The sequence below is a fragment of the Budorcas taxicolor genome, chromosome 1, assembly GCF_023091745.1.
Source record: "Budorcas taxicolor isolate Tak-1 chromosome 1, Takin1.1, whole genome shotgun sequence".
Taxonomy (NCBI): Eukaryota; Metazoa; Chordata; class Mammalia; order Artiodactyla; family Bovidae; genus Budorcas; species Budorcas taxicolor.
This window is the reverse complement of record NC_068910.1, coordinates 161,142,105-161,162,607: the sequence shown is the minus strand read 5'-3', so window position 1 is coordinate 161,162,607 and position 20,503 is coordinate 161,142,105. Positions and strand designations below refer to the sequence as shown.

Genomic DNA, 20,503 nt, shown 5'->3' with positions numbered 1-20,503 from the left:
TGGGGGAGTGTGGGCAAATGCAAGAAAACCAGCACACCTGCCAGGATCAAACAGACTCTGGCCTAGAAGATACAGATAAAATAAACAGATTATTTAAGAAAAGATAATACAGTTAACAAATAGGGTCACCTTTTTACAGGAGTTAGTTTGAATGAGTTTTGTGTGTGTGTGTGTGTGTGTGTGTGTCCTTCAAGCAAATAATCCCTGGTTGGTAAATACAACAAAGCCATGAAATGAAACTGTATGGGTGTGTCTCTACCCCAAAACCACTAAAACTGCTCTCTACTTCACTCTACCCAGATTTCAGATTGAGCCTCTGGTATTTACAATTAGGATACACTTCCATGCTTGAAAGAATGTGTTTAGTACCCAGGGGTGAGCATCTGTGAATTAAATTAGTGGGTGAAGCGTGTGTGTGTGTGTGTGTGTGTGTGTGTGTATACATGTTTCTGCCTTCATCAGTACTTTATCCTAGCTTTCCTTTAATGTCTTACATAAATAAAAACCAGTATTGACTTTTCAATTTGATGACGTCACTGGAAATTATTTTCCAAGGTCAGCCTGGTAAAGCTGCTCAGCCAGATGGTCAGTCTTTCCCTCTACAGAGCTTTGTGGGGCAGCAGTACCTGCTTCAGTTGCTGGAGGACTGTTGCTTAATTAGTTGACAAAAGAATGTCATTGCTGGCCTGCTACTCAACTTCAGAGATCCCTAAAAGCTGGGATCCCTGTGCCTTGCTGATATTTGAGAGGTGTCAGGATGAGGCGGCTCTCCATATTCTACCTTAGATATGCCCACGAGATAATTAGGCACATTTGTGTAATTCACTCTCAAGGTAACAAGACAAAACTCCAACTTTAGCAGCATTTCCTACCACCCTCTTGCTCCAGATCTGTTAGTAGCCTGTCCACAGCAACAGTGGAATGTGCTAATAGGTTCCAGTAAGTGGATTCAAATGTGGAGACATGGAAAACAACTTTTCCTCTTTTTGGAGACTGTCAGCATTCCCCACAAATACTTGCTCTGAACCATTTTCCTGGGAGCTATTTGTACTGGTAGAATGTTTTATTTGGTTAAAGAGAAACCATAAGATAGCATCGAGAACAAATAACGTACAGTGAATACGCATCCAACAATGTTCAGGGGCTGAGGAATTGCAGATGGAAGTGGGGGTTCAGCTGAGGGCCAGCAGTTACTTGATATAGGGAAAAAATGTTTGTTGTTCTTAAGCTCTTCAAGACCAAAGAAGCATTTGACCCAGAACCCGTAAGTGAGTAAACCATTCCTTATGCTATTTTCTTTGGAAGGAAGTGTTTGGAACAGGGAAAGACTAGGCTTCTGAGGGGTCTGTGGTCAGAGGATGGATTGCTCATTAACCCTTTAGATTTCCTTGAGAGTTGTGTTTGAAGTCACGTAACAGTATCTGTATAAACCATTCCCTCCACAATGGTGTCCTCCATCCCATCTTACCTGTCGGGATTGAAGAAGAAAGTGGGTTGGTACTCTGAACTTGTCAGTCCCCTTGTCAGAGGTGGGCTTCCCTTGTGGCTCAGATGGTAAAGAATCTGCCTGCTGTGCAGGAGACTCAGGTTCAATTCCTGGGTTGGGAAGATCCCCTGGAGAAGGAAATGGCAACCCATTCCAGTAAACTTGCCTGGAAAATTCCATGGACAGAGGAGCATAGCAGGCTACAGTCCATGGGGTTGCAAAGAGTTGGATATGCCTGAGTGACTAACAAATTTCATCAGGTTTTTTTTTTTTTTTGATCGGGGTGGGGGTCAGATTTTCCCTAAGGAGTGAGGAAGTTCATGTAGTTGGCAAGTAGGCAACTTGATTTTGCTGACAGTTGTTAGAGAACAGAGTAGGGAGTGTGTTTATTCACTTGGTGGATGACATGCTCATGAGAAGGTGTCAGATCTCAAGAAATACCATGTATATCCAGAGTGGCCTTGCTGGACTGGAAAAGTGACCTAAAACCAAAGTCAAGAAAGAACAGGTCCAGGCAGCGGGCTGGGGAGGAGATGTACGATGCAGAAATCCGAGGCCAGGCAGAGAGGATGAGTCAGCACCATCTTCACGCTGGGCTGTCCTTTGTGCTCAGATGATGTTTTTAGGCACAGCCACTAGGACACAGATTTGAATTTCCTGCAGGGAAAGAGGACTCACAGAGAAAAATCCAAAATCCCAGCCAGGTTTTTTTGGTGACCAACGACCAGCCTACTCCAGGTAGTAGGTTTGGGTTGGAGTGAGGTCAGTGGCCAAAGGTGCAAAAAAAAAAGAGAGTTGGTCCCATGCGTGAGGTCCTGGGAGCACTGGAGTGAATAAGGACTTTGACTCCTCCAGGACTGGAGCTGAATGTCACTCTACTTTCATCTAGACCTGTGATCGTAACTTTTCTTGTGCTCAGTTGCTCAGTCAGGTCTGACTCTTTGTGACCCCACAGACTGTAGCCTGCCAGGTTCCTCTGTCCATGGGATTGTCCAGACAAGAATACTGGAGTGGGTTACATGCCCCTCTCCAGGGGTTCTTCCTGACCCAGGGACTGAACCTGTGTCTCTTATGTCTCCTGCATTGGCAGGAGGGTTCTTCTACCATCATGACCACCTGGAAAGCCCCAGGCTTAACTATGCTCCCATTTTAATGCTCCTCCCAGCTCCAAGAATTCCAGTCTTTGTGAAGCTTAAAGGAAGTGTTAAGAAGACTCAGAAGGCAGGGGTCATCATACACAAGGTACTCGATGTAGTGGAAGGGGCTTTGGAGCCATACAGCTAGGCGGGGATTTCAGTCCTGGCATTGACTAGCTAAGTGACTTCCGGCAAGTTACCCAGCTTCTCTGAGCCTTGAGTTCTCCATCTGTAAGTTGGGGATAGCGGGGATATAACTGCTAACTGCTTCCAAGTTTTGTTATAAGAGTGAGATAATATTCATAGAGCATGTGCTGGGCACCATAGTGGATAAATTCTAGCTCCTTCCTCCATCGTGATCATTGTTACTAATTATACAATGTGGACTTAAAAATGTCTAAGGTTTTATCATCTTTTTGCAAACATTTGGTGCAATTACTTTTACCACCTGATACATGAGAAAATTGGAAAGCAGAGAAGTTAATTGTTGGCCAAAGCGTTACAATAAGTCCCTGACCCAGTAATTTCTTACATTGTTAAGAAAACAGTGAGAACATTTTCATGTGCTATGATGAAAATGCAGTTGAGTTCTGGGAAAACATTCTTTCTTTGTCACTATTATCATTTGTTGTTTTCTTATATGATAGGGAGGGAACAATTTGTATCATGAGAAAATATAGACTTGGGGATCCAGAATGGGGTCAACAGTGTTTCTTTGTCTCTTCTTCTGGTTTTAACCAGTTTGAGGATTTATTCACTTCAAGGAGGAGGGATGAACTCTGTGGTTCTGCAGAATTCTTACTGATAAGCAGAAGACTAGAAACGTTGGCTTAAATTGTTTCCTTGCTTATTTCTCTTCACTGAACAGCGTGGCATGGTTTAGAATACACAGAAGTAATTTTGAGTGTTGTCCAAGAGCAATTTCTGGTCCCTGGAAAGCCAGTGTAAGCAAAGACTACACAAGGAAATGTGGTGGAATCCTGGCCTTCTGTCCCTGATGCTGGGCAGGCTTGTCTTCGGGCCTCAGCTTCTTTATCTGTTAAGTGAGGGGGTGGGACCAGGGGGCCTCTAAGATCCATTCTAGCTTGAACTTCTCTGATTTCTGTTCTACAGTTTGAAGAAAAGAAGAATGGGCGAGTGAATTTTACCATTAAATACATAAAGGTGGCATTTTCAGTCATATAGAGGAAGAATTCAGGTGTGACTTAGAACTAGCACTAGTCAGTATAAAGAATTTGCCACTTGGACCTTTCCACCTTTCTTTAGCATAAACCACACCATCAGATCACTGGGATGAGATCTGAAGATGTTTTGGTCCAGCCCACTCTTTTGTCAATCCCCCAGACCACACCAGTGGGCTTCTCTGCTCTCAGACCCCAGCAGGACTCTCGCCTTGGATCAAACATTGAGCTTAGATTTGAGAACTGTTCCTTTGTTAAGTTCCATACTGAAGCAATGCTCACCCCTTCCTTGCCTGCCCACTGTTCGGGCCTCTTTTTGCTGCTTGTCTATGTACCAACTGTCTGAATTGAACAGTCCTATAGAGAGATTCTATAGGACTGAGCTGATCATGTGCAGGCTTTGGAACCAGACAGTCCTGTCTTTGGCTCTCAACTTGGGCACTTATGCTATGTGCTTAGTAGCAAGTCATTTGACCTCTCTGAGTGTTGTGTTTTTTCATCTGTAAGACTAGAATGTAAATATCCTCCTTGCAAGGTTATTGAGTGAATGTTAGTCTCCCTTAGTCATGTCTGACACTGTGTGACCCCATGGAGTGTTGCCAGGCTCCTCTGTCCATGGAATTCTCTAGGAAAGAATACTGCAGTGGGTAACCATTTCCTTCTCCAGGGAATCTTCCTGACCCAGGGATAGAATCCCAGTCTCCTGCACTGCAGGAAGATTAAATGAGGTATTATATGCAGAATTAGGCATAATTGCAAGTGACCAAAACTTCAAATCTATTATCATTTTCCATATAACATAGGAGCTCAAGAAATGTTCGTGAAACAGCTAAAGAAAAAAGAACCATTTCTTCAGAACATTCTGATGAAATTCAGATAAAAGGTGATGAAGAGAGTGCCATGAAGACTATGGGATAAGCAGCATTTCTTTTAACTCGTGTTTCAAACTGGTCATAGGGTAATAAGCCGAGCGTGCAGCAGGTGCATCCACAGGGATTTAGGAATGAACTTACCCCTGACCAGCCATAGGGCAGGAATTGGCCCTCAGCCCAGTATTTCCCATTGATGAAGAAGAAGCCTGCAATCATGATGAACACCCACACGGCCAGGTTCAGCACATTGAGTACATTGTTGAAGCCCACAGAATTCTTCACCCCCAGCGCAACGATGATGGTGACGATGATTGCGATCACCAAAGCCAGAAGGTCCGGGTATGATTGTTCTCCTTTCCCTAGAGGATAAGATGTGAATTAATAATATTGTCCCGGCCCACCCAGTGCATCTGCACTCAGAGAAGGCTGGACAGTGTGTCATGGAAGGAGAAGGAACCGTGTGTGTGTGTGTGTGTGTGTGTGTGTGTGTGTGGTCCACAGGTGTCTAGTTGCAAACGGGAAGGTTTTGGTATGTAGGTGAGATGACCTGATATCCTGGACCAAAAATTGGGATTCATAATATGACAACTATAGCAGTTCTCTGGAGCCATGGCATGAGACATCTGAAGTCAGGACTATCCAAGGACATTCAAATGTATACATGGATCTAACATGTTATTTGAACTATTTTATCTTCATTGTTGTTTACTTTATAGCCCCAAAATATTCCATTTCATTCCAGCAATCTCTTTATTAGCAAATTTAAAAATGTGTGTCTTTGACAATTATTGGAAGGGATTGCAAAGAAGATGGCTGGGGAACTCTCTCTGCCTGTTTAGTCTTGTCTGTTGGCCAGTGGACTCCTGCCCTCTATAGAGGGAAAGTGGCACTGCTTCAGCAGTCAGACTCCTGGATTTCAGCTCAACTCTGACCTGTAACCAGCTGTGTGGTCGTGGGCAAATGTTTCCTTTCTCTGAACCTCATCTGTAAAGTGAAAAATTTGGGCTACCTGATTTTGGAGGATGCTTTTGGACCTAAAATTTTCTATGAAATCAGTATCCTGAGAAGATGTTGTCTTCATATTTTAAAATTTTCTCATCATATCTAGGTGCTCAGCATTTTGGTCAGCTCTTCTGAGATACGGGCACCAATGACTTATATGCAGCCACTGAATTAGGCCCTTGATGTTTTGGAGCAAGACTTCCAAAGTCTCCTCCACTACAGTTTAGCTTTCCTTGATTGAGAAGGGATAGTCAGATAACTGAATGGAAGGTGGAGCTCAGGACCTGAAGTCTCAAGGTATTTTTTACATGAGCTTCTGGTTATTTAGTATTCACTCATTTTGTTATACCCATTCATTTTGTTTCTTTTAAATATATTCTCTTATTTAAAAATTAATGCATGCTGGTTTAGGATAAATTTTTAAAAATCTTCTAAAGAACCCATCAGAGAAGTTCCTCATAGTTCTTTTTCCAAATTACTCATATTTTTATATAGTTATTAACGTGATGCATATACAGTTTGTGTCCTTTGTCATACAGCATTACATTAAAAACATTCCACGCTCTTACAACAGACTTCCTGGTCATCCTTTTAATTGCTAGCTATGTTATACACTGCCATAGTTTACTTAATCAGTTGCTCCAATGTAGAATACTTAAACAGTTTCTAATTTTTCTGTTATTATAAACAAGGCTTTGATGAACATTTTTTCATATAAAACTTTTATGGAAATTAGAATAGTTTCCTTAGGACAGATTCATTCATCCATTACTTGGCCAAAAAAAAGACATATTAAGGCCCTTGGTACTTTTTGTCAAATTGCATCCTGAAAGAGGAGCCCCTTTATTTGGCTTCGTGAATTTGCATGTTGGAGTTAGAGGCTGTGGCAGTCTCACCCAGGCCGTTGAGGGTCCCCACGCTGTCCACCATCCAGTGGCTGATGGTGTGGTTGGCCAGTGAGTCAAACATGCTGCTCAGAGCGCTGGCGCCGGCCGCGGTGCCAATCAAGTACTCCAGGATCAGGTTCCAACCGATGAAAAATGCCACAAACTCCCCGACAGTGACGTAGCTGTAGGTGTAGGCTGACCCTGTGGTCTTCGGGACGCGGACTCCAAACTCTGCATAGCAGACACCTGCATGGGACACACACATGACAGATGGATTTCAGGAGATGAGCTAAGCTTTTGGTGGCTAACCATCTGGGATAGATAATCCTGGACATCTCTGGGGTCTTAGAACAAGTACGCAGAGTTTTATGTAAATGAATCAATTCAAAGCCAGTTCTGATGTCTTCCAACTTTACTTCTGTAAAAAGTCTAAACCCAAATGCCGGATCTAATTCTAAGGAATGACTAGAAACTGATCTTCTTTATTAGAAAAACTCCCATTTATTGTATGTATCTCTGTTGTTGTTCCTTAAATGTCAGATATCCTGAGTGAACTTGGGTCTAATTCATTAGGACCATACAACTGATGTCACCAAGGTTAGATTATGTTAGCATTCTTCTCTTTTCATTTTTATTTGCTACAAAATGTGTTCCTCATTTAAGGGTGATACCTGGAGCAATCTTTGAAAATCCTGTACTATATGGGATGGGAGGTTAATTAAAAATGCAAATATAAATAAATAACTAGGCACATGCAGAAGATAATCTAATGAACACCTTTAGAGTATCTCCTATGTACTTGGCAAGATGCCAAATGCTGGGAATAGAAAAAAGACAAATGAGGCAAGGCCTTGCCTTCAAGTGGAGCTATGCCAGTAAATCCCCACACTTTGTAGGGAGTATGAGCTCAGTAATGCAGAGACATACAGGAACACAGACAGCAGAGATGAGACGTGTGCATCAGCTGGTTTTGAGGTATATGGAGGAATTAATTGGACTCAGAAGGAGGACTGTGAGGCAAAGCCATGGTGGGGAGAGACTGTATGAAGTTTTGGGTGGAAGGGGATGTGCACTGGGGGACTGCGAGGAGACGAGGCTGGAGAGGCAGGCAGAAGTCACATGTTTTCCAAAGCAGGTCTAATGGGACACTTCTACCAGAGTCATCTATTACACTTGATCTTAGCCAGAAGGCCAAAAAGCGATCAGAGTCATCTATTGAGTTGTGATTTCAGGAGATGGGGACCAGGAATATGCATTTTAATAAGCTTGCCACTTATATTTGAGAAACACTGGTATATTGCCTCTGAGAAACACTGGTATATTTTTTGTTTTATAGAATTAGAAATTAAATTAGAAAGAGGCTGGGAGTATATCAAACTTCTGGAAGTTGGGAGAATATTCTACATTGTACCAGAAAGTCTAGATTTGGGGCCAGTGGGTGGGGTACTGAGTGGGAGGACAGACATGCGACAGCTTGGAGGAGACACACCAGGAATATGAGATAGAGGTAGAGGGGAACACAAAGTAAGCATTACTTTCAGTCCCAACTTTGTTCAGGGCCAGCCTGGCGGTTCTCATCACAAATCAGGGAAAAATCGTTCATTCTTTTGTGACTGAAGAGAGCAAGTTTCTTCTCCTTTGGAAGAGAGTAAAATCAATGCACGGATGCAAAAGCAGAGGCGTCAGAAGCAGTGACACAATGTGACTACATGTGACACGCCCTTTCTTCCTTCCCCTCGGTGGCCTCCGTGTCGGCGCCTCCATATGGAAGGAGCCCTGGACAGCTGGGTTGCCCTCTTGTCTCAACTCTGCCTCAAACCTGTGCACCACTTTACGTGTTTCCTTCCTTGTAAGGTAAAGGAATTAGGCCGGGATCTCTCTTTAGAATCTTCCTACTCTTTCAACAGTAGGATTCTATTGTTATATGGAATTCTGTTACAAAATATATTAAGCATCGTTTCCTTTCACATTAGTTACTATATTGTTCTGTATTATGGAGATGCTCTCAAGGCCAGCAAAGCTGTTCGTCCCTACCTTGAATGGCCTAAGCTGTTATTATTTTGAGTTTCTGTGTCAGCCCCCTTCCCTCCACTTTGTAAAATAGTTTTCCATCTCCTTGGAGGTCAGACTATCAGTCATTTCTTCTTGTTACTGTTGCGGGGCTTACCTGGAGCGGTCTGACCTCCTCTTTTTCTAAATTGCTGCTTCTAACACTTAATGTTTAAATTGTTAGAGTGAGTCTAAAATTAAGAGGAAGTGGTCTCGGAAGGAAAGCCTGAGGAACTCTAGGAGGAAAGTACAGAGTGTGAGGGCCTGCTGGGGGAACTGGTATAACTTATGTGTTCTCATCTTCTGAAGGGACTTGAGCTTGCACGTTGAGTAGGTGTCTCTTTAAGTGCAGTGTAAGGATTTGGGAGGTAAATGATTTATTCTCTTTAGTGCAGGATGCACAACTTTATCAAGTAATTCTTATACTCTGTGAGCTTCTTTTCTTCATCCTTCTTCACCACCTGATAATGTACAAGGCTTATAAATAGGATTTTTCCAAGTGGCACTTTTGAAATGGGCATCCGTTTGATTGCAGATTTAACTTGGAGAGCCAATATTTTTCTCCTTAATATTTGATCTGCCAAGTTAAGTAAGAAAACACTCAAGTCACTGGGCAAGGGTGATTAGCAAAGAGTCAAGTCTTCCTTGGGTCTTGTGAAGGGACCTGCCCATCCCTTGCTCTCTTGGGTCAGAGGAATGGGCCCTGTGCTGGGCATGGTGTAGGAGCATATGGAATCTTAGTTACTTATTTACCCCAAACATGCTTGGATCTTGATGACTGGGGCTTGGGGAGAACAGTGGGAAATCAGTTAGCCACTAATCACGTGGGATAGTTTCTGCTCGCAGAAATCATTCTTTGGGACACATTCTCATTTTGAACATGTTGTAAAGGATTTTATTTTTGAAAGCTTCTGGTTTATTTGCATGCATGAATCCAAGCTTTTCGTGGGTGCTAGAGGGCTTCACTGGTGGCTCAATGGTAAAGAACCCACCTGCCAATGCAAGAGATGTGGATTCTATCCTTGGGTCAGGAAGGTCCCCTGGGGGAGGGCATGGAAACCCACTCTAGTATTCTTGCCTGGAGAATTCCATGGACAGAGGAGCCTGGTGGGCTACAGTCCACAGGGTCGCAGAGTCAGACATGACTGAGCACACATTTATAGAGTGTATCCAGGGAAACTCAGTGATGAGGAGTAAATGATTTCAACTCCAGTATCCTGGGAAAAAAACTGGAAAATGTTGTCAATCATTCTACTCCCTCCCCACCACCGTCACCAACTATCTCATGTGTAAGAGACACATTCAATTAGACACTTATTCTAATCTCAATAAGAAATAAAAACCATGGAAAAGGATGCCATTAAAAAAAAATTTTTTATCCTAGATTAGGTGGTCACTGAGTATTCAAAGGCAAGTTACTTATCTCACATGGGTAAAACTAGAGGGCCAATTAGAGGAGCTTCATGCTCCCTTCTAATACTGTCCTTCTTTGGTTTTAGACCTAGAATCAACTCTTAAACATTTGTGTTAATGGGGGAAGCCCTGTAGGAAACACTGCAAGCCAGTAGTCTTGCAAGGTTGTACTGCCTCCTAGGGGGAGTTTTGGTATTCTATGAGGGTGTCTATGGTTAACATGATTATTGTGGGCCCTCGTGGAATTAAATGGGCGAAAGCCTGGGCTGTTAGACATTTTGTAGTGTGTGGGACCATCCCACAGGATGATGCATTGTCCTCTTACTTGATTCCAAAGGTCCCAGTGGACATTCATGTAAGACACAACGTGTTTGTAATTTCTGAGCTTAAATCTATCTTCATTGCACAAAGCATTTTTTGTTTGCATGGTTTTACATACACTGAATTATTCAGGGGGGGTAACAATTGGGTAAATTAAGGGACAGCTGTAATTTGTTTTGTTTGAAATTTACCAGGAGTTGGTTGTCATTTGGGAAAGCCCCATCAGCGGCAGCTTGACTCATGGTCTTTGAGCACCAAATGGCACACGTATGTGAGTGTGCATTTGTGGCAGCGGCATTCACAGTGGTTATGCCCCAGCATCCAAATGCTGAAATATTATTTTTATGAGAAATTACTTTTCCTTCCTTTGTCTTCCATACAGAGGTGATTTTTTTTTAAAGTTAGTGCGTAGGAAGGTAACATTCTCTCTAGTTTGCATTGCAGAATAGTAGAAAAAGAATTGCAGAATATTTATCACCTAAAATTGATTTGGTGAACCAAGAAGCAGACTCACTATTCTAAATGAGAGATAAGTTTATAAATAATCTCTACTCAATTTAGCAACTCATTTCAAAAATTTATTGCCCCAGAGTTACCCTCCTAATCATATTTGCCTTATGCTGTTATCAAAGTGACTTTGCATTCCTTGGCTATTCATCAAGTGGCTGGAGCGGGAGAGGCATATTGGTTCCAGAGGATGACCGTGTAGCTGGAGAAAATCGATATGCAGCACAATGGCAGGGTGCAGATGGCTATCGAGTGTGTGCTGCAGACGTGACGGACGTGTTCCCTTCAGAGCTGTTCAGAGAGGCGAGTCCTTGAGCAATAGAGTGGCTTCATTTCAGTGGGACTAAAGAGAAGAGGAGTGATTTATTCCTCACGTCCTACAACTCTGATACCCTTTTTGGTTATCTGCCTTTCAAGTATATTGTAAACATTCGTTGTTGTCATTTAGTTGCTTAGTTGTGTCTGACTCTTTGCGACTGCATGGACTGTAGCCCACTAGGCTCCTCTGTCCATGGGATGTTCCAGGCAAGAATACTGGAGTGGGTTGCCATTTCCTTCTCCAGGAGAACTTCCTGACCCTGGGATCGAACCTGTGTCTCCTGCATTGCAGGCAGATTTTTTACCACTACGCCTCCTGGGAAGCCCCTCCTCCTGTTCTTGTTTTGTAGTATCCCTAGTGTTCTGATTTATTTCTATATCTAGAACTATTTTTGGTTAAATTGACTAACTACCAGCCTGAAACCTAGGGAAAATTAGGACTTACACATTGAAAAGAGGCTTGGGACAAGATACCAGAAGCTTTCATCTTTGAAACATTCACTATCAACCCCTTTGTGTACACCTCAAGTGATATGTGATTTGAAGTTCAGAAAAATTTGGTTCCTTTCAATGTGAATTTCTTTTGAGCTTTGCTATGACATATATAGGTGTAACAGACCAACCTTCAGTTAGATGCTCCCAGAGAGTCTACAAACAATATTGAACTTTCTAAACTTGTGCTGAAGATAGCACTACCCAAGACAATCACTATATGTTCCTCCCCATATAATGTCATCCTGTCACTTAAAACCTGTGCTGGTTCTCTAGTTCCAGGAGGCATAGAACCAGGAGGCAAAGATTCTCCACCCTAGGAGGGTGTTAAGGAGAGAGATCCAACTCAGAGTAGGTAAAAGTTAGAAAACACTTTGTCCACTCAAGAAATGTTTCCCTCTTCCTTCCACCAAAGAGAGCCATCAGACAAATAAGTCCTTTTTAAAAGTGTACTTGCTCTTAGAAAGATTAAATCTAGAGATTATTTACACTTGAATGCCAATTACTCTACCTAGATAAACAGAGGTTTTCCCATTACCGTGTAGTTGAACTTATTGACTGATTCACGAACCTACTTATCAGTGAACTTACTAATTTCCTGAATAACTTCAGACTTCCTAATTTCCTTCCTTTAGTGCCTACTAAATCAGGCACTGTGGTGATATCATATCAGAGACTTAAACGGTAAGTAAGGCAGCTCTCCTGACCTTGAAGTGTCTATATTCTAGTTGGGAAAGGGTTTAATAAACAGATGATTCCCCACAGCTGGTGTTTAATGCTATAGAGTATACATGAGGTGCTCTGGGAGCCCAGTGGGGGGAGTGTGGTTCTTGGGGAGCATGGTCCTTTGGTGGCTGGGGAAGTGGAGACAAAGTGAGGAGGCTTTTGAACTGCATCTTGAAGGGTGAACTGGGCTTTCCCAGGCAGGAGAAAATGGGAAAGGATGGTCTCAGGCAGATAAAAGGGCACAGCTGGGATGATCTATGGGCAACGCTGGGGACTGAGGGTGACGAGTCTGCAGAGGGGGGCTGGGACCAAGTGTCGAGGGAAAGAACTTGGTTATTAGGTGGGGGAATCTAGCAGAAAAGGGCTGTATCATTATCTACTATAGTTGTAAAGCTTTGTTTTGGTTGTAAAACCCACTCTGCACACAAAGTCTTATTTGAGAGCCTAATTCATAAGTAAGTGAAAGCTGGGTGGCTCTGTCTGAGGAGGGAGTGGGATGCCTGCCCAGGAACTCCCTCATCCCACGCCTCCCCAAAGCCTCTGAGTATACTCTGTGGACCCACAGGCTGAAGCTGAGTATTCAGTTAACGACAGAGCTGGGATCCAAACGGAAGTCCCTGGATACCCAGTTCTAGGCACTTTCCAATCCATTCTTTCATCATCCGAAATATTTATACGGCACCATCTTGATGCATCTATGTGAGATTTTAGGAACTTAAAGGTGAATAGGAAGAATATAGTTCCTCTTTTTGTGGGTTTGACAGTCTAGTGGAGAAGACAGACCAGAAAAGCAACAAGTTTAAGAAAACAAGAAAGGAGATATTAGTTGCAGGGGCTGGGGGAATACATGGGCTGATTTAAAGAGATGCAACATTGAGTTCTGAAGTGAGGTCTTCAGAGAGCTGGAAGGACTACCCATAAGGAAAGAGGGCGTCAGGACGTATGAGAAGCAGTGGAAAGAAGTGTTCATGGAAACAGTTAACCAGCCCTGCAGTTTCATTCAGGTCTCTGGGATCAGTCTTGGCCTGCGTATTGATCAGAGCGTCTGCCTGGGGTAACTGGCCACAGGTTGCAAATACCCAGCCTGGCTGGTTGTTTTGAACATGTTTTATCTGTCAGCAGTCCTCCTGAGTGCCACTTATCCTGTCTTCCAGACTCAGGGAGGAATCAGCTGTTGGGCGACACCAGAGCAACTCACCACTTAGACCCAAACATGTCTTTAAGAACACCCTCACCAAAGATGGCATTTTGCTGAGATGATTGTTATCCATTTCCTTCTCATTTTCTTAGTCTTCTTAAAACGTCTCTGTTCCATTTATAAATTCACAGCAAGGCTATAGCTGTTATATATACAGTGAGCCCCCTACATATCAACCTTCAGGTTGCAAAGTTTCAAAGATGTAAACATGCATTCACATGTCCAATGACATAAGTCAGTGCCTGTGTCCTGTGTACGTTGTCACGTGCATGAACCCTCTACAAGTGGCTGTGCTTTTGTGTACTTTACTGTACATTACTGTGTAGAGTACAATAGCGCAGTGTCTTTATTTCAAGCCCAGGATGTCTAGAAACAGCATAAAAGCAGCAGTGATGTAGCTGGTACTACTGTACTTTTCAAGGTACTGTAGTGTAAGATTAAAAATGTTTTCTTTATTTTTTGTGTTTGTTTTTTTATGTATTATTTGTGTGAAAAGTATTATAAACTTATTACAGTACGGGACTGTATAGCCGAATGTGTTAGGTACCTAGGCTAACTCTGTTGGATTTTCAAATGAATTGGACTTGCAGGCTCTTGGAATGGAACTTACTCGTAGGTGACGTTCTGTGTTGCTGTGGTTGCTAGTACTGCTTACATGTGTCTTTGGAGTGGGGTATAACAAGAAATCACAGGACCCTAGAGAGAAATAATGTGTGAATTCTCTGGGAAACATTTGTTTTCTCAGCAGCACTGAATTTCAGGAGGTGGTGCTGAGGTATCCCCATCATTTTGTCCCCCTTGAGAAGCATATTGTTGGGATCTAAGAAACATCTATTCAGCCCCCTGTCAAGTGTCGTGAACCCCTACGACCCTGCCCCAGTGTCCTGTTCCTATGCTCTTCATCAGCCAAGAAACTGTGGGGTTTCTTTTTCAGGGAGTAATCCATCAGGCACTCTCTCCTTCTCACCTCAACTGTCTCTTCTACCTGAGTAACCTTGGTTACTTCATCACTTGTCAGTGAAGCTTGGGCCAATTTTTACAAATGTGTCTGGAAGAAAAATAATTTGTCTTGGAACTCCTGTTTCTTTGCATCTGAGAAGAGACTTATAATTTTTCTGCCAAAGTGGGCCTCAGATGGACAATAAGAGCTTGTGTTTAGGGGATGGGCAGCATCTTCAATCAGGAGGGTGTGACACTATTACTTACTGAAACTGACAGGACTCCAATTACCGTTGGGAGGAAACAGAACTGGAAAGTTCCCAGCCCACAGCACCAACATATCAACATACAGACAGGAAGGAAAGAAGCTGACCTCAAGGTCAGAGAAGTGACCCCCAAAATAGGTCAAGGAAGTTTAATAATTTACTGAGTAAGTGTGTCTCTTGCCTTGATCTCCCCTTTGAAAATATTTTAAAGGTTATTAGAGGTATGGTTTCCATAATATGATGAATTATACAGTCTATCATGCTGTTGTTAATACCATCATTAGTATACATTAGTTAATTTTTAATAGCTTATCAAGGTATGAGGATGGTAATACTAATGATGATCATGTGGCTGCTTTCAACTAAAGAATCCACGGGGTTAGTTGTTTCTGAGTCTGTCTTCTGGCCCAGATTGATCCCTCTTCATTGCTAAGGTGGCAGGTGGTCTCAAACCACCCTTTTTTCTGCTCCTAACAATTTCATGTTGGTGACCTTGGGTAAACATCAAAGGCAGCCTCAGAGGGCAAAAGATGTTACAAAAGGGAAAGACATGTTTGGGGGCATCTACCTCTGTTAGGCCCATTGTATGCAGTTACCCATCAGATGCTCAGGTGAGCTGTGAGGTAAGGCTACAGTCTCCATCAACAGCCCCTCTTGGCTTTAGAAGAAGCTGTGAGGTGTCAGAGGAGTCACACAGCCTCTGGAGGGAGATAGAGAGTACTTACGACAGTTAAATAAGATAATGCACACAGATCACGTTGCCTAGTGTCTAGCACACTGTAAGTGCTTGATAAATGGCAGCTAGAAGTTTTGCTAACTGTGGCCTTGAGTAAGTCACCCAATTCACTGAGCCTTAGTTTCTCCATCTGGAAAATGGCAATGGTGATGCCTACCAGGCAAGCTGTCATGCGTCTTGGCTTTTAGCAGGCACCCCTCCAGCGGCATTTATGGCTGTAATTATAGTTGAGGAAAAGGAATCTGAGAACTTTACTTAGAAGTAGCTTCTGGAGTGTTTATGTGGGAGCCTTGGCCTTGTAGGTAGAATAAAAGAGATTAGAAGCAAGTATTGTTGGCTGATGGTGTTAGAGAGTCAGCACTGGCAGAGATATCAGAAGTAATCGAGCATTCAGATCAAGCCCTTTGTGTGCTTGGTTCACTTCTAAATCTGAACCTGGAAAAATTTCTTTCTGGGTTCTTAATCTTTAGTATAGGAATAACTGTTCTGTTGCACAAATCCAGTTAGAAATTGTGAAGATGAAAAGAGAGTTCCCATTTTCTTGTTCAGCCTTTCTTTATGTGGAAAAGGCAATGGCAACCCACTGCAGTACACTTGCCTGGAAAATCCCATGGACAGAGGAGCCTGGTAGGCTGCAGTTCATGGGGTCGCGCTGCCCCTCATCCAGATGACTCTGATGACTTGACCAAAATGGCTTTGTGCAGAAAGGCAAGGAGAGCAGGCATGGAAATATCAGTTTGTCAAAGATTTTCCAGCTCATTTCTCTCCAAAATTGGGCAATGCCCCTATTCCTGAACCACAGGAATGTGGCACTGACAGAGGGCAGTTCTAAGAAGGGGGGGACCAGACCACTACCCCTTTGTCCTGAGAATTTAATGGGTGGGATCAAAAGTGAGCGCTAAGAGAACACACTTGAGCGCTTGTGTGGCCTCCTCAGCCCACTTGATGAGCAGGTAGGACCAGGTTCTGCTGGGACAGGCTGTGTTCTCAGCAGATGCCTGGGAGGGTGAGACCCAGAGAGTCTTTTGCGGGCCTGGGCCTGCTCTCAGTGGAGGATATTCCCAGAGAAACCCCCTTAAGAGACAGGCGCCATTTTGACTTTTTTCCAAAGTGGCCACATGCAGGGAGGGCAGAGCAGGGCCAGAGAGAGGCTCAGGATTTGGGAGACAGTTAGAGAGAACCTTCTGGGTATAGGGACCCGGTGGCAGCTCCTGCTTCTCTAATTGTCCTCCCTCCCAGGATATGAACGCCTACCACTTTCACCTCCCTTCCTCTCCGGCCCTGTTTCTGCTCTCTAGCCCACAAACTCTAGAAGAGTTTGGGCTTCCGTAGGGCATAAGTCTGAAGTTTGTATTTTAGGAGTGAGTGTTGCTGCCTACTGGTCCATGAGGTAGGAAGGATAGTGTGTGTGTTAAACAGTACTGGGCACAGCTGACCAGGATCCAGGGGTTATTGCTCTTGCCAGATTCTCATGTAAGTGGTCCTGATGGTTTTTTTTTTTCCAACTAGACAGCCCCTACTGAATGCAGTAGCAGTGGTGGGATTTTAGCTGACGCTTCTGTAAGACCGCTCCAGTGACTGGAGCAGTGAATCAATCCCTTGCATATGTCGGTGGCTTCTTGACAGAGGCATTCCCTCCAAGGGGAACATGGAGTGCTTTTGGCCTGATGTATCGTGTCGAGTGCTCTCATAATTAAAACACACTTAGAAGTGTTTGTGAAGGAGCAGGCATTTGTATCCATGTTTTATACATAAGAGAAACTTATTGCATTGTTTATTTTCCTTAAAAAGTCTAAGAAATTATAAACTGGGGTATTTATAAATAAAATCTCAAGATAAATAGCCAAGGAGTGGGAGGCAGGTTCAAGAGGGAGGGGATATATGCTTACGTAAGGCTGATTCACATTGTTGTATGGCAGAAACTAACACAACATTGTAAGGCAATTATTTTCTGATTAAAAAAAGATAAATAGCAAAGGACTATTAATTTTTTTAAACTTTTTATTTTGTATTGGGGTAGAGCCAGTTAACAATGTTGTGGTAGTTTCAAGTGAACAGTGAAGGGATTCAGCCATACATATACAAGTATCCATTCTCCTCCAAACCCCCTCCCTTCCAGCCAGGCTGGCATAGAACATTTGAGTAGTGTTCCCTGTACTATACAGTAGGTTGCCAAGGACTATTATTGAATTCATTCCAGAATAGGAAATTCCTAAAGCACTGATAGGATGTAAAGATATATTTGTGTGTGCACGTGTATACATACATAATTATGTAAATATATACATATATTTCTATATTTTCAACTACTTTGCATAGAATTTTGGGACCCAAGTCTATGTCTAGTAGTCATGTATGGATGTGAGAGTTCTACTATAAAGAAAGCTGAGCGCCAAAGAATTGATGCTTTTGAACTGTGGTGTTGGAGAAGACTCTTGAGAGTCCCTTGGACTGCAAGAAGATCCAACCAGTCCATCCTAAAGGAGATCAGTCCTGAGTGTTCTTTGGAAGGACTGATGTTGAAGCTGAAACTCCAATACTTTGGCCACCTGATGTGAAGAACTGATTCATTTGAAAAGACTCTGACGCTGGGAAAGATTGAAGGCAGGAGGAGAAAGGGACGACAGAGGATGAGATGGCTGGATGGCATCAATGACTCAATGGACATGAGTTTGAGTAAACTCCTGGTGTGCTGCGGTCCATGGGGTCACAAAGAGTCAGACACAAGTGAGCGATTGAACTGAACTGAAGTCTATGTCAGTGGTGAAGCAGAGCATGAAACGTGTGATGCTTGCTTTTCACACACATATAGTCAGCCATGGACACGCAATAAAGCACAGGCCCAGGCTGTGTCCAGGATGAATGCATTCCCTGGGTTGTTAAATCAAAGGTTCACTTTATTGCTTGCTGTTCTTTTTCATGCTACCTCTACCCTTTGTCTCACAGTGTTTGTCTGTGCTGTACCCCAGAAGCGGCCAGCTCCTGGGTGCAGGAGGTAGACAGTGCACTGGAAAGGCCATTCATCAGTGTCCCTGCGTCTTGAAATGTCAGCACTCACACATTCTTCACTTCCTTGTGTAAGAATCTGTTCTTCCTTCAGTTTCACTCCTACTCCTCTGCCTACATTTTTCTTTCTCCACTGTTGCTTCCTATTTCTCCATCTCCATCTGACTGTGGCCATTTAACAAAGTCCTGCCCTTAGTTCTTTTCTCTTCATACCCCCTCTGCTTTGGTGACCTTACCTCTTTGCCAGGGCTTGGGGAGTGTGCAGGGCCCTCCCTGATTCGCTTGGGTGGCCCTGCCCCTTAACCCCACCTTTATGACCTGGCAGCATGAGGAGGGACACTGAGTGGGACTGGATGTTTAGAGCAGGTGGCTGGCACGAGCAGTCCGTGAGCTGCTGCGGTCGGTCACAGTGTCTGCCTTTACCAGGCCTCCAAGGGCGAGAGCTGGTGCCTGGCACAACTGCTCTTCACGGTTTCCATGTGCACTCCTGCATCAGGTGGTTATCCTTGGTTGTTGTGCCTGACTCATCTCTAGCCCCTATTTCACTGCACAGAACGGAGGCTGCTTAAATATCTTTTGTTCCGAGAGAGAGAATACTTCGTCATGGTACCCTGTTTAATTTACATGGAGCATTTACTACAATTTGGAATTTTTCTGTATATTTATTTACTTGTCTTCTGAGGAACAGTCTTCTTGTATGTTTTGAAGCACAGCTTGTTTGAAGGGACTGTCCCTGTAGAGATAGAGTTCCTCTTGGGCAAATACCTTCAGAAGTAAAAGCAAGCTCTTTGCCCACTGTTTATCTGGAGAAAGGGTGGGTAGGAGGTGGGTCTGAGTCTTCTGCTATGTGTGCGTGGAGGGACTTCTGAATCTGAACCACAGATGGCTCATTTGCACCAGGAACAAGCCTAGCCTTGTTAGGTTGGAGACCTGGTCAGCAGCCGTGATAGTCATAAGGATAATAGCGAACATTACTAAACACTGACTACATGTACCAGCTCTGCTTAGCACTTTCCATACATGATCTGAATCTCACAAGGTCGTAACGGTGTTGAGGCTGTCATTATTCCATTTATAGCAATTGAGGTCAAGATCTAGCTAGGTTCTTAGGACTCCCTGATCTTTTCCACTTGCAGAAGACACCTAGACAATGACACTTGTATGAATGTGGTCAGGAGGTCCTGTGTAAAGTGTCGAGGATGTTCATAGGTACAAGTGACAAGCCTGGCCACCTCCTGTGGCCCTGAGGGCTAAGGGAACAATACCCTGGCACATCTGTCATTTTTGGCAACCTGCTTGGGGAGCCCTAGGTTAAGTGCATTTTTTAAGTCTCACAAGTAGTAAATGGCTGAGCAGGGCTTGAAGTGAGGTTATGTCAGCTCTGGGACTGATCACTCCCATGCTATGTGATGATGGGGTGTGTGTGGGGGAATTGAGGCACCGGACCTTTTTTTTTTCACAAATCTTTCCCCTCCCTGGGTTCTCTTTTTCACCCTAACTCATATGGGCAAGCTTCCCTGGTAGCTCAGATGGTAAAGAATCTGCCTGCAATGCAGGAGACCCAGGTTTGATCCCTGGGTCCAGAAGATCCCCTGGAGAAAGGAAAGGCAACCCACTCTAGTGTTCTTGCCTGGCAAATTCCATGGACAGAGGAGCCTGGTGGGATACAGTCCATGGGGTCGCAAAGAGTTGGACATGACTGAAGCAACTAACACTTTCACTTTTAATCTAAACTCTTCATTTTGCAGAGGAGGAAACTGAGGGCACAAGATGTAAATGACTTGTTCCAGGGTCCCAAGCTGCTGGGGGACAGGGCTGGACCAGATCCCGGGAGTCCCAGGCCCTTTGTCTCCTGCTGTGCCCACGACTATTTCATGTGTGCCTGTCTTGTTTCTTCGCATCCATGCCAAGCCCCTTGTCTCGGAGTTCTTTCCTGTCTTCTGCAACATCTCTGCGTTGCCAAGCCCA

At 43.7% G+C, this 20,503-nt stretch overlaps 1 protein-coding gene across 1 annotated transcript in view; it reads right to left on the bottom strand.

Moving 5' to 3' along the window:
- Window positions 1-20,503, bottom strand: part of SLC7A14 (solute carrier family 7 member 14) — a 50,561-nt gene that overhangs the window by 23,813 nt on the left and 6,245 nt on the right. Inside the window, exons 2-3 of the mRNA XM_052644224.1 lie at window positions 6,574-6,810; window positions 4,817-5,034 (exon numbers count right to left, since the gene is read on the bottom strand). Coding sequence (XP_052500184.1) covers window positions 4,817-5,034; window positions 6,574-6,810 — 455 coding nt within the window. The remainder of the gene's footprint in view (window positions 1-4,816; window positions 5,035-6,573; window positions 6,811-20,503) is intronic.